General features: G+C 40.8%; 1 protein-coding gene across 8 annotated transcripts in view; it reads left to right on the top strand.

The window, feature by feature from the left end:
• Nucleotides 1–22,611, top strand: part of NAV3 (neuron navigator 3) — a 445,636-nt gene that overhangs the window by 208,567 nt on the left and 214,458 nt on the right. For 3 of the 8 annotated variants that reach the window (XM_083698857.1, XM_083698856.1, XM_083698855.1), the window contains exon 1: nucleotides 11,996–12,696. The exons of the other annotated variants lie outside the window; for them this stretch is intronic. In XM_083698857.1, coding sequence (XP_083554983.1) covers nucleotides 12,454–12,696 — 243 coding nt within the window. In that variant the 5' untranslated portion in view covers nucleotides 11,996–12,453. Of the gene's footprint in view, nucleotides 1–11,995; nucleotides 12,697–22,611 lie in introns of those variants that run through there. 8 annotated transcript variants of the gene reach the window in all.

The following is a 22,611-nucleotide window of genomic DNA, read 5'->3' as shown; positions in this document are numbered from 1 at the left end:
TGTTAGCCATCCTGAGCATCGTTTGTTAGAAAGGTGGAATGCAAATTTAGTAAGCAAATAACATCTCAAGCCAGGAATGAGTAGCACTCCTCTTTTATGCTCTTTGTTTTTATATTAATGGGAAACAGCGTTTCCTGATGGGATTACGGTGTGTGTGTGTTTGTGTGTCACCTGCTTTCATCAGAGTCTGGTGCCTGGACTCCTCAGCCAGCTGGGAGCTATCGTCTGTCTTGAGGCTCCTTGAGGTAGGAGTGATCTTTGGGTCAAACAGTGGAGTCATGTATCCCACGTTACTGCCGATCAGAAGGTCAGCGGTTTGAATCCCGCAACGGGGTGAGCTCCTGTTGCTCGGTCCCTGCTCCTGCCAACCTAGCAGTTCGAAAGCACATCAAAGTGCAAGTAGATAAATAGGTACCGCTCCGGTGGGAAGGTAAATGGCGTTTCCATGCGCTGCTCTGGTTTTGCCAGAAGCGGCTTAGTCATTTTGGCCACATGACCCAGAAGCTGTATGCCAGCTCCCTTGGCCAATAAAGCGAGATGAGCGCTGCAACCCCAGAGTCGGTCACAACTGGACCTAATAGTCAGGGGCCCCTTTACCTTTACCTCACACATGCATATCTCTGCACATGTAATAAAAACAACAAAGTATTCTAATACTGGGATGTGCTGGGATAGCTAAGTTGGTGGTGCATGAGACCTAATCTTAGGATCATGGGTTTAAGCCCCATGTTGGGCAAAAGATTCCTGTTTTGCAGGGTGTTGGACTAGATGATCCTCATGGTCCCTTCTTACTCTACAATTCTATGATTCTAGGACTGTGGTGCTTATAGGATTCAAAGTCAGATTTGCATATTAGCATTTTTTTTAAGTGCATGTTAAATGGCATCAGATGTAAGACATGTCATTGAGTATGTTTTCACGTTGGGGAATCTTACCTTCAGTGTTTAGCAAACATTATTTTGTGCTAATAATGAGAAAGTTCCTAGTAACTCTCATTTCATTTCTGTAGATAATCTGTTATTAATATATAGAAACTCCTATATCTGTATAATAATGAAATTGTTGCAACATCACTATCCAGTTTCTCAAAAATAAGGAAAACTCTTTCAGCATATTATTACTGAAGCAGACAGAAAAGAAAATGAAACAACACAACAACACAAAACATCCCTATAAAATTTAATTTTGTTATAGGGTGTGCTCAAAGTCTATGTATTTAAGGGCTTTGGGTGGATTTGACTGGAGCTTTAGTCATAGGGGTTCCCCAGTAATCACAATATTTTCCTAAGTTGAGCAAACAGTGACATCAGAGTGGTCGATGATACATATTCTTCGCAATCCAAAACATGATCCATAAATATCACTATATTATAAAGTTGTCTAGCATTTTATCCTTGCCAGTTCACAAGTATAGAGTTGTGTTCCTTTAGCTGTACCTCATTAGAGGATATATGGCAAATTCCTGTGATGACAGTTGTGGCCTTCTGTCCATATGGAGACCTCTCTGATTTGAGGATGCATCCTTTGTCGTCATCCCCTCCACCACACTGCGAGGGAGGAGATGGTAGGAGCAGCTGGTTGATGGAGACTGTTTTCTGATTTCTGACAGCTGCCTGGCTCAGTTCTAGTTGTCAAAACAGTACAGCTAGGGATAGTAATGATGAAGGGATAAGGTCTGTGGATCAGGAGGCTATAGCAGCACTTTGAAGTAGTTTGAGACATGCTGCATGGGTGATAATGGCAGTAAATGGAATCATTAGAGGTCCTAATAAAGAAATATCCTGGAGATCATGGATGAGGTTGAAGAAAAGGAGCAGTCACTAAGTGATGATTGTTATAAAAGCATTGATTCATCAGATAGTTCAAGATATAGAGCAACGGTCCTTCAACTGTATCATAATTTGACTTTTTATGTCAAGAAAATGTTTCTTCAAGAATACACAGGTATAGCTGAGATAAAATACACCTGTCCCAAACTTAGGTAAATAAAGAACAGGAGTGACATGATTGGCTTTAACTACAACATGCCATTAGTTGCAGAAATAAATGTGTAGCAATCAGTGATGTTGATAAGTTGATAAGTATAAGGCACTAATACTGTCCCCAACTGCAACCTCCATCTCCTCTCCTCTTCATTCTTCTCAGTGGCAGCTGGTGTGGTGAGGCAGAACCATTAAACCACCCTTCTGACACCAGCACCACTGCAGCTTGCCTGGACAGGGCTGAGATGGGCCAGCAGTGAGATTTAGGCTGAATATATCACTATTGGGAATGATGGACAGGTTTCGCTGGTGTGCCTGCATAACCGCAGTCTCACCACCCCCCTGCCATCCAGGTAAGCTGTAGGACCAGGGTCAAGAGGGTAGTCCTCCCCTCCTCCTCTTCCAGCTTTCCCGCCATATCTGTAGTTATATTTTCTTCACAGCTGTTTCCTTATGCTTACTCAGTTTTGCTACCCAATATAAAGTCAACAACCCAGTCTTGTCCATGTGCCTGTATTTTTGCTAGCTGGTGTGTAATTTATGTGTGTAGTTGCCATGAGATATGCAACAGAGATAAAAGAGTTGCGTGCAGTGCAGAGTTGTAAGTACTTTGAAACTGTGTGAGATGACATCCTGAAAAAGCCAAGACCTTTCACAGTGCTGTGAAAAACTAGTCTACTTACATAGAAAGGTTGGGGCGACATCTTGGAAGTTAATGAGATCCCACTGGAATAATATGTAACAGCACTGCTGGGTATTATGGAGGGAAAATATAGTCTGGTATGCCATCTAATTGCTCTGGAAAAGGTTGCAATTTTCTCTTTCGTTTACAAAGGGTTGTGAAAATTAATCAATGACATTATTTTCAGTGCCTCCTATATAAGAAAGATTCAGGGTCCACAAGAAGGATAAACTTTACAGTGAATATCTTTCTTTATCTGCAGTTGAATGAAGAAATCCCTTTTCAAAATATTGTGCCTTTAAGGACTGGCTAGAAGGTGCGTATTGTTAAGAGGCAATTTGTATGTGAACTTCACAAAGGGAATACAGTGGTACCTTGGGTTACATACGCTTCAGGTTACATACGCTTCAGGTTACAGACTCTGCTAACCCAGAAATAGTGCTTCAGTTAAGAACTTTGCTTGAGAACAGAAATCGTGCTCCGGCGGCGTAACGGCAGTGGGAGGCCCCATTAGCTTCAGGTTAAGAACAGTTTCAGGTTAAGTACAGACCTCCGGAACGAATTTAGTACTTAACCCGAGGTACCACTGTATTCCAAAGAGACTGAGGAACTGAGGAAAACCTCAGAGAAACTTGAGGAACAATAAGCATTCTTTTCTCATAGTGGCCAACCAGATGCCTGTGGGAATCCCACAAATGGTATTCAGAAGCATACTGTCTTCAGCAGTGGAAGTAGTGCACAGCCATCATGACTTAGCCTCCATAAATTTGTCTAATCCTCTTTTGAAGCCATCCATGCATTGGATGCAGTGGAACTCCAAAGGCATTTTAAAGAAGACGTATAAAACATTTAGATGTTTGCAAAGCAAAGCAAGAGATACCGGTAATCTTTTGAAAGCAATAGGCATGTGTTGTTGGTTCAGAATTGTATCCAACTTTCCTGCTATGTGCAGGCTAGAAGATGTATATTGCTGGAAATGCAATACAATGAGACTTACTTTTTTACATTAAGGAATTCAAAAAACTCCAAACCATGGTAGGGAAAGACAACTGTCCAATTTGAACAACACAGACAATGGTGAATAGCATAAAAGCAGCTGGACCTATTTGTATGTTTACCAAAGGGAACTCTTCTCATGTCTGCAGGTTCAGACCAATAGTCTACTGTAAACCAGGTGCAATTAAGTTATATTCCCTTTTTAACCATCCCAAAGCAAAAACTGAAGCTATTCTGAAATATTGCAATATTCATGTCCTCAGAAGAGGTACTTGCAATTTTCATGCAATTGTGCCCCCAAATAAGCAAGAAGAAAAAAGAATGCACACACACAAACGATGTAAAGATGCCCATTTGCCTGTAATTTAGCTAGCTGTATCCACCATGGAGGGCTACTGTGTCTGCTAGTTTAATCCATGTCTGTCACAAGGAAGAAAAAAGTTATAACTGGTTTTTTTTATTTCCCTATAATGATTGGGGGCGGGGAGGGTGTGTGTGGAAACGAAGCTGATAGATGGATTCCTGGCTGAATGAGGCAGCCTATGAAGTGCCTTGGACTGATATGATCTGTTTTCTCTGAGTGCTGGATTAGGGTTTGAACCAAATATTGTGGTCAGTGCACACCCTTAGTTATTGTGTATTTGAATGATGCTGCATGAATGATTTTCTTAGTAGTAGTTGGTTATATTGTCCTACTGCTCTGTACTATGTACTTATTTTAATTAATTCTACTACCTAAATGACAGTATACTTCCATGAACTTTGTTTGTCTGCATGCCTATATTTTTGGTACTGTGTGTAATCACTGCGGTATATCATTTGTTCTGTCTTCTACGTAATCATGGAATAGATACTAAATTGTCTTTTTTCAGCACTCTTCTCAAAAAGCTTGTGTGAAATATACAGCATCCTTAAGTTTATTCACACACACCTTCCTCTTCCTCTGTATTTGTGTCCCCCCCCCCTTTTAACTGATTATTTTCTGACAAGGTTGTAAAATTTAAGTTCTCCTGATTCCACCTGCCTGAAATGGCTTGTTGCTCCATGAGAATCATGCCTGATTTCACTTAAAGTTTTATTACCTTTTATGTAATAAAACCTTCTAATGAAAAACAACAACAATCCTTGACCACCTCCAGATCAGGAAGTCTTCATTTCTTGGCTGCGTATCAAATAAAATCCCACAAAATCCCACTTTGTAATGGGCAAGGATAATAGCGCTGATTTACGCTTCATCACAAACAAAATGTATCTTCTCTGTAGAGAGGCCCAGTTCATTCTCTGAAATGGATAATTACAGAATAGGAGTTTCTCCAAGACACAAGTCGTGCTTGATCCATATTGGCATTTTAATTTTTGCATTGCTCTTAAAATTCTCTAAAAGCCTTGTGTGGATAGCACAGAGCTCTCTATATGCTGGCCGGCAACCTGGAAACGCTTCCTGGAACTTGCAAGTTTGTGATGCAACCACCACCACCTAAAAACACAACAACCCTTTCTCCAAACTTTGCACCCATCCCACCCTATTTGAAGGCATCTGCTGCTGCCCTCCCTGCACACACGTCTCAAACAGTTGGAAAAAAAGACCTTGGAAGTTTCAGCAAAGCACACTAATTTATTGCCTCTAGCCTAAAAGAAGTTCATGATACAGTGTATGTGTATTTGTGGTATACAACATCATTAAAGCAATGTTACATTGGGACCCAGAATTTTGTTCAGAAGCTACCTCTCATACGTCCTTCTTTTCCTTTCACTTTCTTCTATTAGGTTTAGCAGGTTACATAAATTAGTTAGGTTACATGAAGTAGAGCAAAAATAACTTGCAGGATGTTTGTCAGGTGCCTGGAAATTCTCTGGGTGGACAACTTACAGTCGGTTCTAGACAGAAATATAAAAGGTCAAAGGGGCACAAAAGTTGCATGGGCAGGTGTCATTTTGAATATTTCAGAAAGCAACAGGGCACAAAATAAAGGCTACAAAGATTTACACGAGGGATGTAATCATGCCTCAGAAGATTATGGTAAAAATAGAGAATCCAGCAAGTTTCAGAATTTTCAAACCAAACTTTTAAACTACTAGAACTACTGCTGGCTGCATCCATCCAAAGTTATAAAAATACATTGATTTCATTGAAAGGGCTGAATCTTTCTCACTGAAAACTCTAGTATTCAAAAGGTCTTACTTTTTTTTAGCAAAGAGTTGTTGTTTTTTAATTTCATTGTTAATTTTCAGGGCATTGCATATGTCACTTCCAGCAGCAAACTAGTAATGTGAAATAAAATGGTGTTTAAAACATAGAAATCACAGTGAGATTTACATAGTCCACAGTTAGACTATGCACTGTGTTGATAAGCCCCAAATTACAAAGGGAATGCTACCAAGCTTCTTAAGGCAGCTAAAGTCACTGCTTGAAGCAACAGCAAATATTTTTTTGGTATCCTGTATTGTTAGTTGGTGTTGCGTTGATCATATTAATTGCAAATGAAACAAGAAGTGTATCTTTCATATAAACACTGCCTTTACAATAGTCTACACCAGTTCTGAAAGCACAGACAATGGATGCAGGAAGATGGCTAATATAACCATTTGTCTCCTATTTTGCCCTTTAAGGCTAGATCAGTTTAATAAATAACTTTAGCATCATTTTCGTGCAAGGCACATCTGTAAGGTAATATTTCTGATTCTGAATAGAACACTCAGCAAAAGGAAGAAAATAACATGTGTAGGATCTGAAGTTCTATTTCACAGCTGTGAGCTATTCTGATCTCTCCCATTTGCAGAAGATAAAACACAGAAGGTGAATTGCTAAGGAAGTGGTGATGAATTTTAAGCACACACATGGGAGCCAGACAGGCTAGTGCACAAGTTGATTAAGCAGAAACACGTACATTTTCCCCAATTCTGCTTCAACTTCAATAGAACCGAATTGACTATAAGCCAAATAATCTTACTGAACTGGGTTTCAGGAAGAGTGGAAGAAGACAGTGGCTCAGTTTGCATGCCCAAGTAAGTGGATTATGGTTTACCATGAGCACAGCAATTGCTCTCACTTTGCTCTTCTCTAGCCAGCGGGAGCAACACCTCATGATCCCTAGCATAGCATTACATCAAACTGGAGGTTGCAGTTTGTTTTGTTCAACAAACCATGATCGGAGCAAAACAAACTATGATTCCCTTTCAATAAAACACTAAGGCAGAGTTTGTTGCTTCTGCTAGCTAGAGGGGTGGAATGAAGCATGAACCTTTTGCAAGTTCACAGTAAACCATTAACCATGGTTTACCATGGGGCGGTCAGTCCACAGGATATATGCAGCCAAACATGAGAGGCGGAGTGTGTGATCTGCGTGTAAGTGAAATCATGTGAAGTTGGGAGGATCCCACTTTAATAGGGACACAACCTGGAAATCACTGACACAACCTGGAAATCACTGAGGCCGCTGCCTGTCCTGTCCTGAGCCAGCCTGCCTGCCTACCTGAGGGGATCTGGTGTGTCCAGCAGCGGTAGCTGGCCATGGACGGTCAGGTCCAAGGAGGACACCCAGCAGAAATGATGCCAGGATACGAGTGTGGATTCTTGTCAGAGTGTTGGAGATTGGGGAAATGTATCTCCCACCCTGCGCCACTGGTCGATTGAAGGCCTTCTTCCCTCACTTGGGTAGCAGCACCCAGCAAGGAAAGGCCAATCTATTTATTTTACTGCAACCCATGTAAACATGGTCATGCATGAGTTGGATGTGCATAAGCGGTGTGTGTGTGTCTGTTTATGTTTTATAAGATGTGACTGAACTAACTGGAAAAAGTCTCAATTTACCTGTCTCCTACAGTGACTTTTTTTTAAAAAAAAAAGTACTAGGAAGTATTGGACTGTCTAATCCTATGTTTGTCTATTCAGAAGCAAGTCTCACTGTGTTCAATGCGGCTTACTCCCAGGAAAGTCCACATATAAGATTGAAATGCGGACTAAAATGTGGTCCCAAGCAATATACCATATCATAGAAATAGTTGTTTGCTTCATTCAAAATAAAATGGAGCACCTGTGTTCAAGGAAAATACTCACATATGCTTGGCAGAAGACAAGAGGCCAAGAATTGATGGGAACATATGGATCTTCCCTACTTATTTGTGGATGGACTAAATGTAGGTTTTCCAACAAGGTAGAGAACAGTGGACTTTGATCTTTTTCTCTGTTGTGTTGCCAGAAAGGAGAGGAGTGAATCAAATGATTCTTTAGCTCAACTCTTCTTACTGTTAGAATCTGGGCCTTCTGATTGCTTATTTTTAAAGGTTATGTGAAAGGGTATGGTGCTATGGGCAGGACTTTCAGATATTTGTGGCTAACTGAGAGACAGTGTTGAAAGAGGACATGTAGAACAACTTAAGTTTGAGTTCAAGTGCATAAACTTTGAATGTAGCACTGAGATTAGAAACGAAAAATGAATGATACGTTTTGTTTCTGTATTGCACAGGCATAAATGTCTTTCCTAATGAAGAAAGCAGAAAAAGTAGGAGATAGAGTCTGAATATTATTAAACATAGATTAACCTCAAGAAAATAAAGACTGATTCATCTGTTTTTGTGAAGATGTTGCTAAAGTGAAACCATGTGGGTTGCCTGAATTATGTGGATTTTTTTCCACACCAGAGTTGCTAGCTTCCAGGCAGGCATGATGCTGAAGTAGGAAGGAATCACTTTTCTTTTGCAGGCATCATTGGAGTCACAAGAGATCTGCCACATTCTACTCTAGTAAATGAGGTACTGGCCTTACAAGTGAGAAGTTCCAAAGGATTGTGCACTCTGTACAAACTCAGGTTCTTCTAGCAGCGGTTCTCAACCTGTGGGTCCCCAGATGTTGTTGGACTACAACTCCCATCATCCCTGAGCTCTGGCCTTGCTAGTTAGGGGTGATGGGAGTTGTAGTTCAACAACATCCTGGGACCCACAGGTTGAGAAAGGCTGTAAGGTTTCCCTTCTTATGGTAGCCTTCTATGCCTCCCTCCCAAGAAACTTCTCCCTAAAGATTGGGTGTGTAAGGATAGCTTCCAGGATGGAAAATGATCACACCTGCCCAAGATGTGCCTGCAGAAGCAATATACATGCATGGAAGGGCTTCTTTGAGTTCCTGTCCATCCCGTCCACACCCACCCACCTTTCGGAATTCCTCCCCCCCCTCCATTTTTAAGGGAGCAGCTTATAGTTGGGTATTATCTCTCCCCCCCACCCTTGAATTATAAAGGTGCGGCTTATATTTGGGTGTGGCTTGTATTCAGGCCAATACAGTACTTCTGAGTACTCTCAGCTTTCACACTGTTCCTTCTGCTCTGGGTTAGCCTAGTGTCACCATCAGAGCATAAATATTTCGCATGTCATTTTAGAAGAGCAAGTAACACTCCCTACTTTTATTGGGAGCTTGTCATCTAAGGGGCAGTTTGTATGATAATTTTTGGTTTTCTTTGTTGTAATAGTTTGCATACATATGCCTGCAACCATGCAGAGATAGATATGGACCAGTGGTAGATGGGTAATATTTTTACTGCAAAAAGGACAGCAACACAATGAACCCATGTGCTTCTGGGTTATAAGTGTTACCCCTCTTGCGTATGCAAAGTCATGGAGACTCTATGTGTATAAGGAACCCTCCCCTCCACAAAAGATAGCCATATGAACTAGTGCTACTTCTTCCAATCAAGATTCATTGTGGTATTCTTTATTTAACCCCATTTGTAACTCAATGAAATCATACTTGCGTGTCTCCAAGGGTCATACTGCTAAAGTAAGCTGAACTATTCTACATCTGTATTGGGCCATTAAACTGTCTCAATCCTTTCCCCATTTCAGTAAGCACTAATAGCTCCCCTCACCTGTTGTTTGGGATGTAATTTTGTATGAGTTGTCTTGCAATCCTTCTGTGTAGGAATTTCCATTGACTGTAAGAAGATCTGTTGGTGATAGCAAAGTTGATTGACTTCAAAGTATCTCACTGCTGTTGCCAAACGGGGCCAAGACTTTGCTCATGACTGCAACAGATGTTTCTGCTTTTTTTTTTTTAAGAAGAAATCCGAATGGGAACCTTATGGAGCAATTTTCTGTATTCTAGTCCAGAAACAAATGCCAGCATAGCTGTGATTTTGAAACTCTCAACCTAACCCACAGTAACAAAAATTGGTCAGCATCAAAGAGCTCTGGACCAATATGAAGAGAAAAAAAACCTTTTCAAAAGACGAAAGTATTAATTTGCCACCCTACCAGCTTCTTGGCAGATAACCAGCAAACTCCTATTCAGTTTCAGATCCCTTAAATTGGCAGGTAGGTTTTTTTTGGAGGTGGAGGAAGCTAAAAGAGCTTAGAGTTCAGCAGAAAATTTTACAAATGCATTTCTTTTGCCATTTCAATTGACAGAGGCAGCTGGGTATGTGATAATTGGGTGCATATAAACTGGCTCCATCTTCATGGACGATCTGATGGCATGCCCTGTCCAAGAACTATTGAACTGTTGACGTATTTTCACAAGTCATCATGTTCTGCATCATGTTGTGCATGCCAGTGGCTGGGGATTGCATGTAGGCAGATGCTGTTGCACTCATGTCCAGCTTGGAGACTTAAAACAGGCAACTGGCTAGCCCGAGAACAGAATGCTGGAGCATAAAAATGTTAACATTTTTGAAAATAACAGCAGCAGCAGCAGCAGCAACAGCAGCAGGTAGAATTGTTCCTTCAGTGTGTAGAAGGGATACAACTGGATGGGCTATGGAATGCATACCCAGACCATCCTGTAATGGCCTAGTTCTGTAGTTGTGCGTGTGCACCACACATGGGGGAATGGACTCTGGTGTTGTTCTAGCCGAATTCTTCTTTGGTTTTCATGTTCCTTTTGCTGAACATGAAATCTGTTGTTTTTCCTAAGCTTTCTGTGCTGTCTGCATTATCAAGCCAATATATAAATTTTGTCATTGTGCAGGTGTTGGTCCTAACTCATTTCACTAGTTTCATTAATTTTTTTCTAGTTGTATTTTGTTAACACATGATGATTGGGGTGTGTGTGGAACCTATTAGATGTTCATTAATTTATCTATCCCCATGTTCAGGTGCTCAATTCCTAGATCCTTCTCATAAGCCAAATCTACACACACACCCTCTCATACACACACACACACACACACACACACACACACACACACACACTATCGAACTAATGGCTTCATTATGAGGCTTAACAAAGAACACCACCTATTAAATCAGTTTAACAGTGGTATGAAGCATCCTGACAGCTCCTTTATGTATAATAAAATGAGATAGATTTACAAACTGGCCCAAAACACCTATGGTTCTACACACTCACAGTCGGGCAATGATGTATAATGTACCTTCTAAACACAACATATATGCAGGTGATTTTTCTATGAACCACTTAGCACAATGATCTCATTACCTAGAATATTCCTACTCCTATTTAGCAAGCATTAGTTCACTCTCACAACAGCCTTGCAAGGTATGCTAGTACTTTTCCTATGACACACCGAGGCAGAGAATAGTGATGTGGATAAAGTCCCACAATGATTAATGGTAGAGATGGATACTGAACCTTTAGCTTCCCAAATCTCTGCCTAGTGGGCCATGCTAGCTGTCATAACTATTGTGAGTCTGCATAACGTATGTCTGCATAGAAATGCATTTGATTGCATTCCTGATCGTATTTGTACTTAAGTCTTCTTTTGTGTCTGAGCAGGCGAAGTCTGAGGGAAGTCTGAGTTGGTGGGATTTCCTCAGCCATCTTCACAATGAGTTAAGATTCAAAGTCAAAATGTTGCTCATTTTGCTTTATAAAGGCCTCTTTTCCACAGCTTTTTTTTTTTTAAACCACACACATAAGTAACATGAAGTTTTAGACATTGTTAGATGACTGAATTGTCAACTGTTTTGACAACTGCCAAAACGAATATGATATTTTGAAAGGTGGCCAGGGCAAAACAACAACAAAAACTGCCATTAATGGAGATACCTCCCCCCTCCCCTTAACCTTTGTTCTTAAATGTGTTTAGCATAGCAAAGGCAGACAGTATCTGAGATTCAGCATCCATTGCTAGCCTGCCTGTGTGAACTTAACCTGATTTCATGGGAGGAACAGTGAATGAAGTATTGTAGCTTATGGCTGTCAGCAGTGAAAAATAGTTGGGAATGGGACAAACAGCTTCTTAGCTGTGATTGTTTCCGGCTAAAACACTTCTAACAGCTGTTTGCTTTGGCCATGAGTTGGATTTCATTTTTTCCCCTCCTTCAAAATGATTTTTTAAACGTTGTGGGCTGGTTATTTATGTAATCAGGAAGAGGTCTGTGATTCCAGTGTTGTGGACTCACTGCTGTTTAGACAGTTGGGATACGAGGATGTTCCGCCTTCTGGCCTCTCTCTCTCTCTCTCTCTCTCTGTTTCTTTCCGCTAATGCACGGCAATGCAATGGTGTAGGGAGATGAAACAGCAAATTTATGAGTGCTTTAATCCCAGACAGGCGGCTTTGCAGCAGTTACCTTGAAGAAAAGTTCACGCCTCAAAGGAGTGTTTAGTCTTACACAGTCACTGACTTAACTAAATGCTGTTTGTGCGGGAGAGCAAGAGCAGAGATGAACGAAAAGATTTGCCTCTTTTTGAAAAAACCGTCATATTGTTTTTAAAACTTTCAAAAGATGACTGCAACTTTTGTTTAAAGCATTTGTTCTGGAACTCACTGAAGCTAAAATCTACCCGGCTGAGGTCAGAAGCAATTTTCTTTTTGGCAGAAAGCGGAGACGTTTATAAAAGCCATGCCTGTACTTGGTGTTGCCTCAAAGCTTAGACAGCCACCTATAGGGTCAAAGCCTGTTCATACTGCCCGTCCGATACCAAATCTTGGCACAAGCAGGTCACAGCAATATTCATCAAAGTCTCTGGAGCTTCCTAGGGCAGAGAGCTCAATGCTTTCTTGTCAGTTTACATTAAAGTCAGCCTGTGATTTTGGAGAAGTAAAAGCACTCCAAGGAAAAAACAAGGAGACAGAGGATAGCAAGGTTAGTTCTGAATTTTACCTGCAGATCTGAACTTTGGGGGGGAGTGACCTACTTATGCAATGCTTGTCTAATAGTGTGGTGGGTGTGAGAATTGTATACAGTGAGCTAATTTTGGGAGTGAGTGATTTTAATTTTTATTCTGCATGTTATTTGCACTTCAGATCTTATCATCCCGTGCAGAGGCTCAGAGAAGCAGAGTTGTGAAATGATGTTGGTTAAGGAAATATTGATGTTTGGCGGGTGTGCATGTACTGTATTTTAAGAAACAAACTGTTCCCACGCTCATTCTGACTCCCAAAGGGAAGTTGCTTGCTAACTCAATAACAACAAACACTCTTGGTAGTTTGGGTTTTGTTTTGTTTTGTTTCCCAACCCTTATTGCTTTACGTAACTGAATATATATATATACATCCTAGCATAAAAATTTGCCTGTGTGCAAAAAAGCTTTCTATTTTGGCTACCTCTGTTTCTGATATTCCAGAGTGCTCTGATTTATAGTGACAAATCTAAGATTTCTCTCCAGCATAATGTAGTTTGGAGAACTGAAACAATTTTTGTTTGTTCAGTGAGAATCATTGCTATTTCCCCCCGCCCCCCCGAGCTTTGTTATCTTAGAATAGTAGTACAGTGGTACCTCGGGTTAAGTACTTAATTTGTTCCGGAGGTCCGTTCTTAACCTGAAGCACCACTTTAGCTAATGGGGCCTCCTGCTGCTGCTGCGCCGCCGGAGCACAATTTCTGTTCTTATCCTGAAGCAAAGTTCTTAACCCGAGGTACTATTTCTGGGTTAGTGGAGTCTGTAACCTAAAGCGTATGTAACCTGAAGCGTATGTAACCCGAGGTACCACTGTACCAGCAGAATTCCATTTGCTTTATCTGATGTATCTTGCTGCATGTTCTTAATTTAATAGTACGGGTTTATATTTCTTTTGGATTGCAGGCATTAGGCATATTCTATCAGGACATTATCATGGGAAAGCCTCATTAAAACAAAATCGGGGGGGGGGGGGAGCAAAGAGCACCTGGCTTAGGTCCTGTTTGTCTCCACAAGGTGTAAACCAGAACACATCTTGGGAAAACGTGGTCATACAAATTATACACAATTCTGTGGCAGAATTTTAAAATAAACCGTGTGATAAAAAACCAGGCAAATGTTGGTCACAATATTCGTACTTGCCTGCTGTTAACTAGGAGATGAAGTGATGACTTGGGAAGGTAGTAGCTGCTTTGCCACAAACTCTCTTTGGAACTTAGTATGTGTTACTAGCCTGTGTTGAAATGTGGTGTACAGGTTTTGCCACATTCACCGATGTGCAGTAAAGTTCAGAGAATGCTCTTTTCGAAGCTTCCCAGTGCCCCTTATTGATTTCAGCTTTTTTCCTGGCCAGAAACAACCACCTTTTTTCTTCCACCAAAAGTTTTAGTTGAGTATCACTATCACTAAACCTTTGCATGTAGTATAGAACATATGCTGCATTTTAGTTGTAATGGAGTCCTGCATATTTCTTTGCTCTTGATGCATTTGAAAGAGTGTAAAAAAAAATGTTTTCTTTAATATTATTCCTTCCCAAGTGACCATGGGGAAACTCTTTTCATTCTGAACATTATTATCTGGCAAGATGGAGAGAGCATTGAATTGAAATGGTAACTTCCTGAGTCTTTTATTTAAACTGAATACAAGTTTGACTTGTTTTATTGCTGGTACATGAATTTTTTTCTGATTTCCATAAGAAAAGCTGCTGATAGAAATGGTGAAAGTCATAAACAATCCAGAGACCTGTAAGCATACTTATGTCACATGTATCTTAATGGGATGTGCATTTTCTATATCTGGATTGTATCCTTAGTCTGTACCTTGTACTGGGGCTGGAGACATTGGGAACATCTTGTTTCTTTGCACAGCATTTTATTGCTGGAACTCGTGACTGGGCTACAATGCTCCCTAAGGGGGACATTGATCTATAATACATGTTTTATAGAGTCCACAATGCATTGCTGTTCTACATTGTGAATGTATTTCAATGAAACACACCTTGAGCCTTTGAAATTATGCTTCTGTGCTTGGTTGATTGTGCCCTTTAACACCTCTTAAATCAATGGCCCATTTGACAAGCAGCTTCATAGACCCAGGTCATGAATCATTGATGTTGCCTTGCACAGGCAAGCAGTGGGCTGGATGAAAAGGTGCCTTTCCATTCATGGAAGGAGACCTTTCATTCACAGAAGGGCTCTTCTTTGACTTGGACCCAGTGGAGTTTCCATGAATGGAAGTTAGTGGAGTGCTTGCCAACCCCCACAGCAGATCTTCAACAGGCTGCAAGTGAAACCTAACAAGACCCAGTTCCACGAGTGTAAATTTGCTTATTAACTCTGAATTGAACTCAGTGGCTTCTGGTGTAAGCTATAGTAGAAGGAAGTGTCCATGCACCTTAAGGGATTTCCCCATCATTTCCACAGGCAGAGTAGTTTTCAATATTAGCTGCAGGCTTGGCCTGAGGTTCAGTTTACTCCTGCACTTATAGGCATTTTCCTCTTTAGGTAATCATATAGTTCATTGGATTTAAGTTTACTAAAGTGGCCTTTAGTTCAACCCAACCTACTGTGTCTGACTTCTTATTTGGCCATTGGGTCATAAGCAGCCCTGGGTCAGGCACTCAAGAGGTGCAGTGACATGAGGGTGTGGAGAGCCACACTTTCCATGAGGGCTTTTCAAACAGCCCTAACCTGCCTGTGCCAAGGTGTGCACATAGACTGAACAGGATTGCACCTTCCCCCTCACCAGGTGGTGAGCAGATAGTGCAATCCTGCTGGCTGCAGGAGTCTGCTTTGCCTGCATGTTTCCCACATGTAATGTCCTGGGAAAGCAGCATGCAGATGGAAGGCTCCGCTCACCAGTGATGGTTATGCATACTTACAATAAGCAACTGATAAATAATTTGTCCTCAGATGGAAACATGCAGCAACTAACATTGCCAGATGAGGCCAGACCTTACATATTTTTGTGCTGAGGAGATGTAGAATTGTAGACCAATAAGGGTTACAATCAATAAAGCAGCCCCTTTAAGTTAATTTGTGACACTAAGTGTATTTACTTGATGTATACCATGTTGAAATTTGTGGGACTTCTATATAAAAAGGTTAAAGACTGAAGCATTGTCCTGTTTATTTGTTAATGACACTGAAGTCAATTGAAGCAATGGCTGTAAATCAGCTCAAATTGAACACAAATTTAAATACTTGGTTAATCTATGTTGTGCTGTTGAATTGCAATTTGCATTTGAAATATCCGCCTCTGTTGTGTTTTTGCAATGGGGGTGGGGTGGGGGTGGATTTATTACTTTTGTTGCACTCAGTAGCTTTCCTGGCTATGGCTCCCATGAAGCATTTGTGCCTACTTCAATATTTACTCCCAGTACAACACCAGCTGTAACACATGCTATACTCTAAACATATATTGATTTTATTCTACGGCAGTTTGCTGAGGTGTTGAGTCTTGAATTTTCTGCTAGATATCCCTTCCCATACATGCAGAGAAGAGCGCTTCCAGAATACTCTAAAAAGTGCTGTTATTAAACCAGTTTAAGTCCGCAGTGCAGATATGCCCAGAGATAAAACTTCTGTTGCTTCTTTTTGCTTTATCCTTGTCATTAAAAAAAAAAGTATGGCTAACTAAGGCCACATTCAGACGTGCAGTTATTGCCTTGGTTTTACTGGCTATGATACTAGTTCTTTTGTCCTGATTTCTAAAGTTTATTTGACACTGCAGTACCTTGTTGTGTCCTGGAATGGTAGCTTTATGATTAATTTACAACTGGTGGAACTAAATTTTAAATGACTGGGGGAAAAAACTGTTTTGCAGGTATGCCACCCCACTTTTTGTCAATACAAAACTTCCATGCTTTTCCGAGTTAACAGCGTGGCAAATGGATATTTTCAGGAAATAAGAGAGACATGAATGCTAAATTTCACCTAGATTCCACTAGATTCCCAGAAGTAGCTTTTATATCATGTAAATGATCACATAATATATGAAATTAAGCAGGTATGGAAATGTTGTGAAGATGGAATAAAGTGCCATCTGAAGGTAGCATAATTTGTCATGCAGCTAGTATGAGATTTTGGGAGATGCTGTCTTTAACATTCCACTCATTAAATTCTGCTTAAGCCAACCAAAATGCTTACCCTGAATTTCAGAACCACTGTCCTTTTACTGTGGTTTCACTTTGGATGCATGAAACTACAGTTAAATTGTTTGGTAGTTATTTAATACCGGTCTTCTGCTGATCAAGTGCAACCTTAGTAGTAGATGGGACACATACAGAAATTACTTCAGCAATAAACAGTGGTAATTATTTAGTGTGGATGTTGAGTTGTCATTAGGGTTAATGCTCCTCCAAGTTATGCTATGCAGATGTGGACTCAGCGCTATTGCTCCCCAATGCTCCAGTCATTTTGTAGGTGAATTTCTTGGGAATTAGCAAATGCATTAAACATATGGCATTCCAAGTGTATAGTGCTATACCTTTAGGAATGTTTCCATTGACACAGATCAGATAAAAGGCCTTTCACTCAAAGTGTAATGAATACCTTCTCAGAATTTCCGAATGCAAGAAAAATCTGCTTGTGTTTGGGCAATTATGGAATATAATTGGATATGTGGGAACTCCTATTTTTGAGGGGAAAATGATGACTCTATCTGTTAAAGATAATGGAAAGTATGAATTAATCATCTGGTTTACATTTATCCTTGGCTCCTGCTTCCAGGTTCCAGTTTGCTATTTTAAATGCATTGAAAATGCAACTCTAGCAATTGCTAGAGTTGTTAACCTTTCTTGTCAGAAAGGTGTAATGATTAACATGTAGGAAATCCTTGGTGCATTCCTTCTGTAGCTTGAAGTGCTCTGAATTCCAAAATAAATTTGAATTTTCTGCATCTCAATATAGTACATCATTTTGCCACCCAGCTGTTTTCCCCACAATCTTTGTGTACTGTCCTTCTGAATTGTAGAGACTTTTGACACCCCAGTTTGCTTCCAGACTTCATTATATTGCCAAGTCTGGCTTAAAATACAGCTGCAGGAATCAGTCCATGGCTACCCAGAAGCTCCTCCTTCTTAGATATGCTGTGCTTGCAGAATTTTTAAGCTCCCAACTAATATGCAAGGTAGGACTGTCATATCTATCTTATATCTATCTATCTATATCTATCTATCTATCTATCTATCTATCTATCTATCTATCTATCTATCTATCATCTATCTATCTATATATCTAATCTATCATCTATCTATTATCTATCTATCTATCATCTATCTATCTATCATCTATCTATCTATCATCTATCTATCTATCTATCTATCTATCTATCTATCTATCTATCTATCTATCATTACACAAGTAGTATGTCCCTTCTGCTGCTATTTGAGCACACCATTTTGAAACTTGAGGAAACTTATTTTTAAGGATATATATATATATATATATATGCAGGTTTTGGTGTCCTCGGGTGTCTTCCCGTGTAAAAGTTGGGGTGTCTAGGCGACGTTTCGACGAGGTCTCACTCGTCATCTTCAGGCTGGTGCTTTCGGCTTCTTGTTACTGGAACAGAGCGGGATCTCAATGTTTGAGTTCCTATAAATACTGTAGAGGGGGTGTGGTGTCTAGCCTCCAATGTTCTGGGCAGAGAGGAAGTTCCCAGGCTAGTGTGCCTTTTCTTCTTTTGTTCCTTAATTACTTGAGAGATACCTTGAGTGATTTCTTGAGTGATATCCTGAGTACCACTTAGGTGGGTCATTAGGTGTGGATTAGTTGCTAAAGTCTTTGTGTCTTGACCTCTTGAACTTTGTGAAGAGTTTTCCTGAGAAGATGGCTGTATTGCACTTAGTTGTGCTTTGGCTTGGCTTCGTGTATAGGGGCGAGCTGTGGTTTTGTGGCTTGTGTCAGCCAGATCTGTGTAGGGATTGCAGGGGGGTGCAGCAATCCCTACACAGATCTGGCTGACACAAGCCACAAAACCACAGCTCGCCCCTATACACGAAGCCAAGCCAAAGCACAACTAAGTGCAATACAGCCATCTTCTCAGGAAAACTCTTCACAAAGTTCAAGAGGTCAAGACACAAAGACTTTAGCAACTAATCCACACCTAATGACCCACCTAAGTGGTACTCAGGATATCACTCAAGAAATCACTCAAGGTATCTCTCAAGTAATTAAGGAACAAAAGAAGAAAAGGCACACTAGCCTGGGAACTTCCTCTCTGCCCAGAACATTGGAGGCTAGACACCACACCCCCTCTACAGTATTTATAGGAACTCAAACATTGAGATCCCGCTCTGTTCCAGTAACAAGAAGCCGAAAGCACCAGCCTGAAGATGACGAGTGAGACCTCGTCGAAACGTCGCCTAGACACCCCAACTTTTACACGGGAAGACACCCGAGGACACCAAAACCTGCATTCCTGTACCCGTGAAAATCTACGAAAGCAAATATATATATATATATATATATATATTCTCTGAAGTGCTACCCAGCTCCTTACTGCATCCTTGGGTTCCCCAGAGGTACCTGTTTTTTTGGGGGGGGCACACAAGTATAACCATCCCCTTCAAACTCTTCCCCTAGCTTCCAAACAACTTTTTGGTCAGAAGGAAGAAGGAACACGTGGACAAACTTTGTTCTATCACATCTGCACAGTCTCTATATGAAACCTCCTCTCTTCCATGGATCACTAAACAAAGATGAGCTTGCTTTCCTCTTCTTTCAGCACTAACTTGCCATGCTGTTATAGTCCTTGCTGCGGGAGTAGTTGCTACTTCTGTTCATAACAGTTATTTACTTTCTATGAATTTTAAGTTGCTGGGCTGGTTTTTTTGTTCATTAACCTCTTTTGCTTTTATTGGAATGAAAATTCACTGAAAGATTGCATAACACATTGAAATTCTCAGTCAAGGAATTCACAATGTTTTGTCTGGTAAGTGCAAGTAGATAATCCCCTTGTGTGAAGTGTGCTGCTTTCTGGTAGCTTTTATGCAAGCACTGTATAAACCAAGTGTAGAGGTTTTGGAAAATAAGCGAGTCAAATCAAAGGGAAGCTAATCCTCAAGTGGTTAAGGCAGGATCATACAGTTTGTGGGTATAAATACTGAGAAGCTGCCAGCTAATAACCACGTCTGCAAGTCTGCATGTATAAAACATGAGAGAAGCTATAACAAAGTGCAATATTGATCGTGATGCCTAGGAGATGACTTGCATGCTGTTTCGCTTGTAAATGGCTTGTTCTAATCTAATGGTTGGGCATGGGTGATTTCAAAATACAGTCATACCTTGGAAGTCGAACGGAATCTGTTCCAGAAGTCCGTTTGACTTCCCAGACATTCAAAAACTGAATCACGGCTTCTGATTGGCTGCAGGAAGCTCCTGCAGCCAGTCAGAAGCCATGGAAGCCCTGTAGGATGTTCGGGTTCCAAAAGAAAGTTCACAATCACTTCTGGGTTTGTGGCATTTGAGAGCCAAAACATCCGAGTTCCAGGGCGTTCAGGATCCAAGGTATGACCGTATATGGTACTTGGGTGGAGCCCAGTAAAGATTAGGGATGAAGTTCCAATTGGAGCTCCAGAAGAGAATGACAATGAAAGTGGCAAATACTTTCTGTGGCTGATGTTGACGAACATGTGTAAGCATGTGATTGTGTTCCAAGGTGGAGTAAAGGAGTGACACAGGAAAATGGGTGTGAGAGCAATCCTCACAGCTGCTTCTGCCAACTTGGTGGTACTGTGCTGCTGTCCATCTTGCCTGCTTCTGCTCAGCAGAATCTGTGTGGGACAGTGACAGAAAAACACACTCGTGTGCTCTGCATTCCTTCCTATGCAACACCATGTGAAATAATGAGCTGGGGTTGAGTTTTGTAACCTGGCCTCTTAGGGCACATGCATAATTTATCACAGCTTAATTATGTTCACTAAATGGAAATGCTGTTACTTAATTTGCATGCGTGCACACACAATTCTAACATTTCTCAAAATGTTATGGCAACCAGCTCCAAATTTTGGCATCTATACACACATATATTCCCACTTGTGGCTGAGCTGATTACCCCCCCCCCGCCCCCCCGCCATTGGTCAGCAATACTAGATCAGGGAATAAGGCTTCCTGATTTCCCCACCACACAAAAAGAAATGTGTGGGCAGTTTTCCTGAACATCCCTGACTACCTTTCTGCCCTGATCTTCTCAGATATTTCAGATAGCATGGCTTGGTTTCTCATTAGGAAGATTCACTTTCAACACTAGCTCAAAATCATTATTCAGCTGAAAATGTCCAATTAATACAGCTGCAGTTAATCTGGAAAAGGAGTTCAAGAAGAGGCAATGGAATCTCCTGAGCCCCAAATATTGTTCAGCAAAGCTGCATTCCACATTTCTAGCACCTGGCCTAGCATCTTGATGATGCTGTGCTGGACTCCCAAGGACTTGGCAGCCTTTGCTTCCTGTTGTGCATCAGAGTTTGATTTATAGGACATCTGTAAAACCACCACATATTAGTAATCAGGATGGTCATGCATAGAAAGCTTGACTTCCTATCAAGTGTTGCTGAATGCTTTCATCCAGCAGGAAAGGTCTGTATGGCTCATACATGATTTAGGGTGAGTAAGGCATAAATCAGCACACAGGACTTTTACTCACCACTAACAGCAACAATGGGATTTCCTGCCAAGGCATGCCAACCAGTAAACAGGATTTTCTTCTGTGAATATGGCTTGTCCATTTAAAATAATGTAAAAGAGTCTCCAGTGGATCATATCATTTATAAATAGTAATTGTTACCTTAAACAAAACAACAGTGTGACCATGTTGTAAGACTTTATAAGAGATCTGTAATTGAATTCAGAATCTGAGTGCAACACAGTGCAAACCACCGAGTGAGGATTTTGTCTTACCCATTATAATGAACAAAAATCTTCATCTTGATTGGAAAACCAGTCAGTAGTTACACACATTACTGGAGAATTCTTGAAAGAGGAGCAAGAAGCTTCCCTGGAGTCATTTTGGGATGCATTTGCTTAGCTTTGCCCGGACTGTGATTAGTATTCAGGACTAGGAGTGGGGAAGAGTTAAATGAGTTAAACTAATAATTGTACATTCTGCACAGCTGCAGTGTCTCATTTTATGTTTCAAGTTGCAGAAGAATCTCTCAGGGAAACAATGCTCAATCTGTAATTTGCTAGGCAAATTCATATTCCAAGCCAGGAAACTGAAAAGTGCAAGCTTCAAAGCACCAATGCTTCTTGGTTGTGCAAGAAAGAGCTAAAGGAGCTGTACTTTCTCTGTGGGTGCCATAGCAATAGCGTGACATTTCAGAGTTGTAAATAGCTTTACTTAGAAAGAGCTTGGTTAAGGAGGAAGAGGAATGGCTAGTCAGAACAGAATCCAGAAAACCGGGCTTTGCAACTGACCCTGAATATTGTTACTCTCAGCATTTCTTTAAACACAAAACAGGAATGATGTTTCCTTTTATGAAGTGCATCTCTAAGCTCATTGGTAGAGCCTGCGGTTTGCATGAATGAGGTTGCTGAAAGGAAAAGAGCTATTTCCAGCCCAAACTGACAGTGCTGATCTAGACAGACCATTTGCCTGAATAGGTATGGGACAGCTCCTTATTTAAAAGGGAACCTATTGATTGGCGGTAAATCAGTTCAATAGCATAGCTGCTTGTTTAAAATGAATGTGCCTCCATACCCCTGATTTATATAGCTTATTTCCCCACAGCAATTAACTTCCCAGATGTGAGGCTGATTTAGGTTATTTAATAGCACTGGGCAAGTCCAATGTCTTTTTCTGTAGGAAGCAAGCAGAGGAAAGCTTGTGTGAAATCTAAGTGTGCACTGTTATGCCTAATTCCAACCATCCACATGGGGTCA

This window comes from Podarcis gaigeae, assembly GCF_964106915.1.
Source record: "Podarcis gaigeae genome assembly, chromosome: 10".
In the NCBI taxonomy this organism is placed as follows: Eukaryota; Metazoa; Chordata; class Lepidosauria; order Squamata; family Lacertidae; genus Podarcis; species Podarcis gaigeae.
The sequence above is the reverse complement of the archived record's forward strand: the minus strand, read 5'-3'. Positions and strand labels throughout refer to the sequence as shown.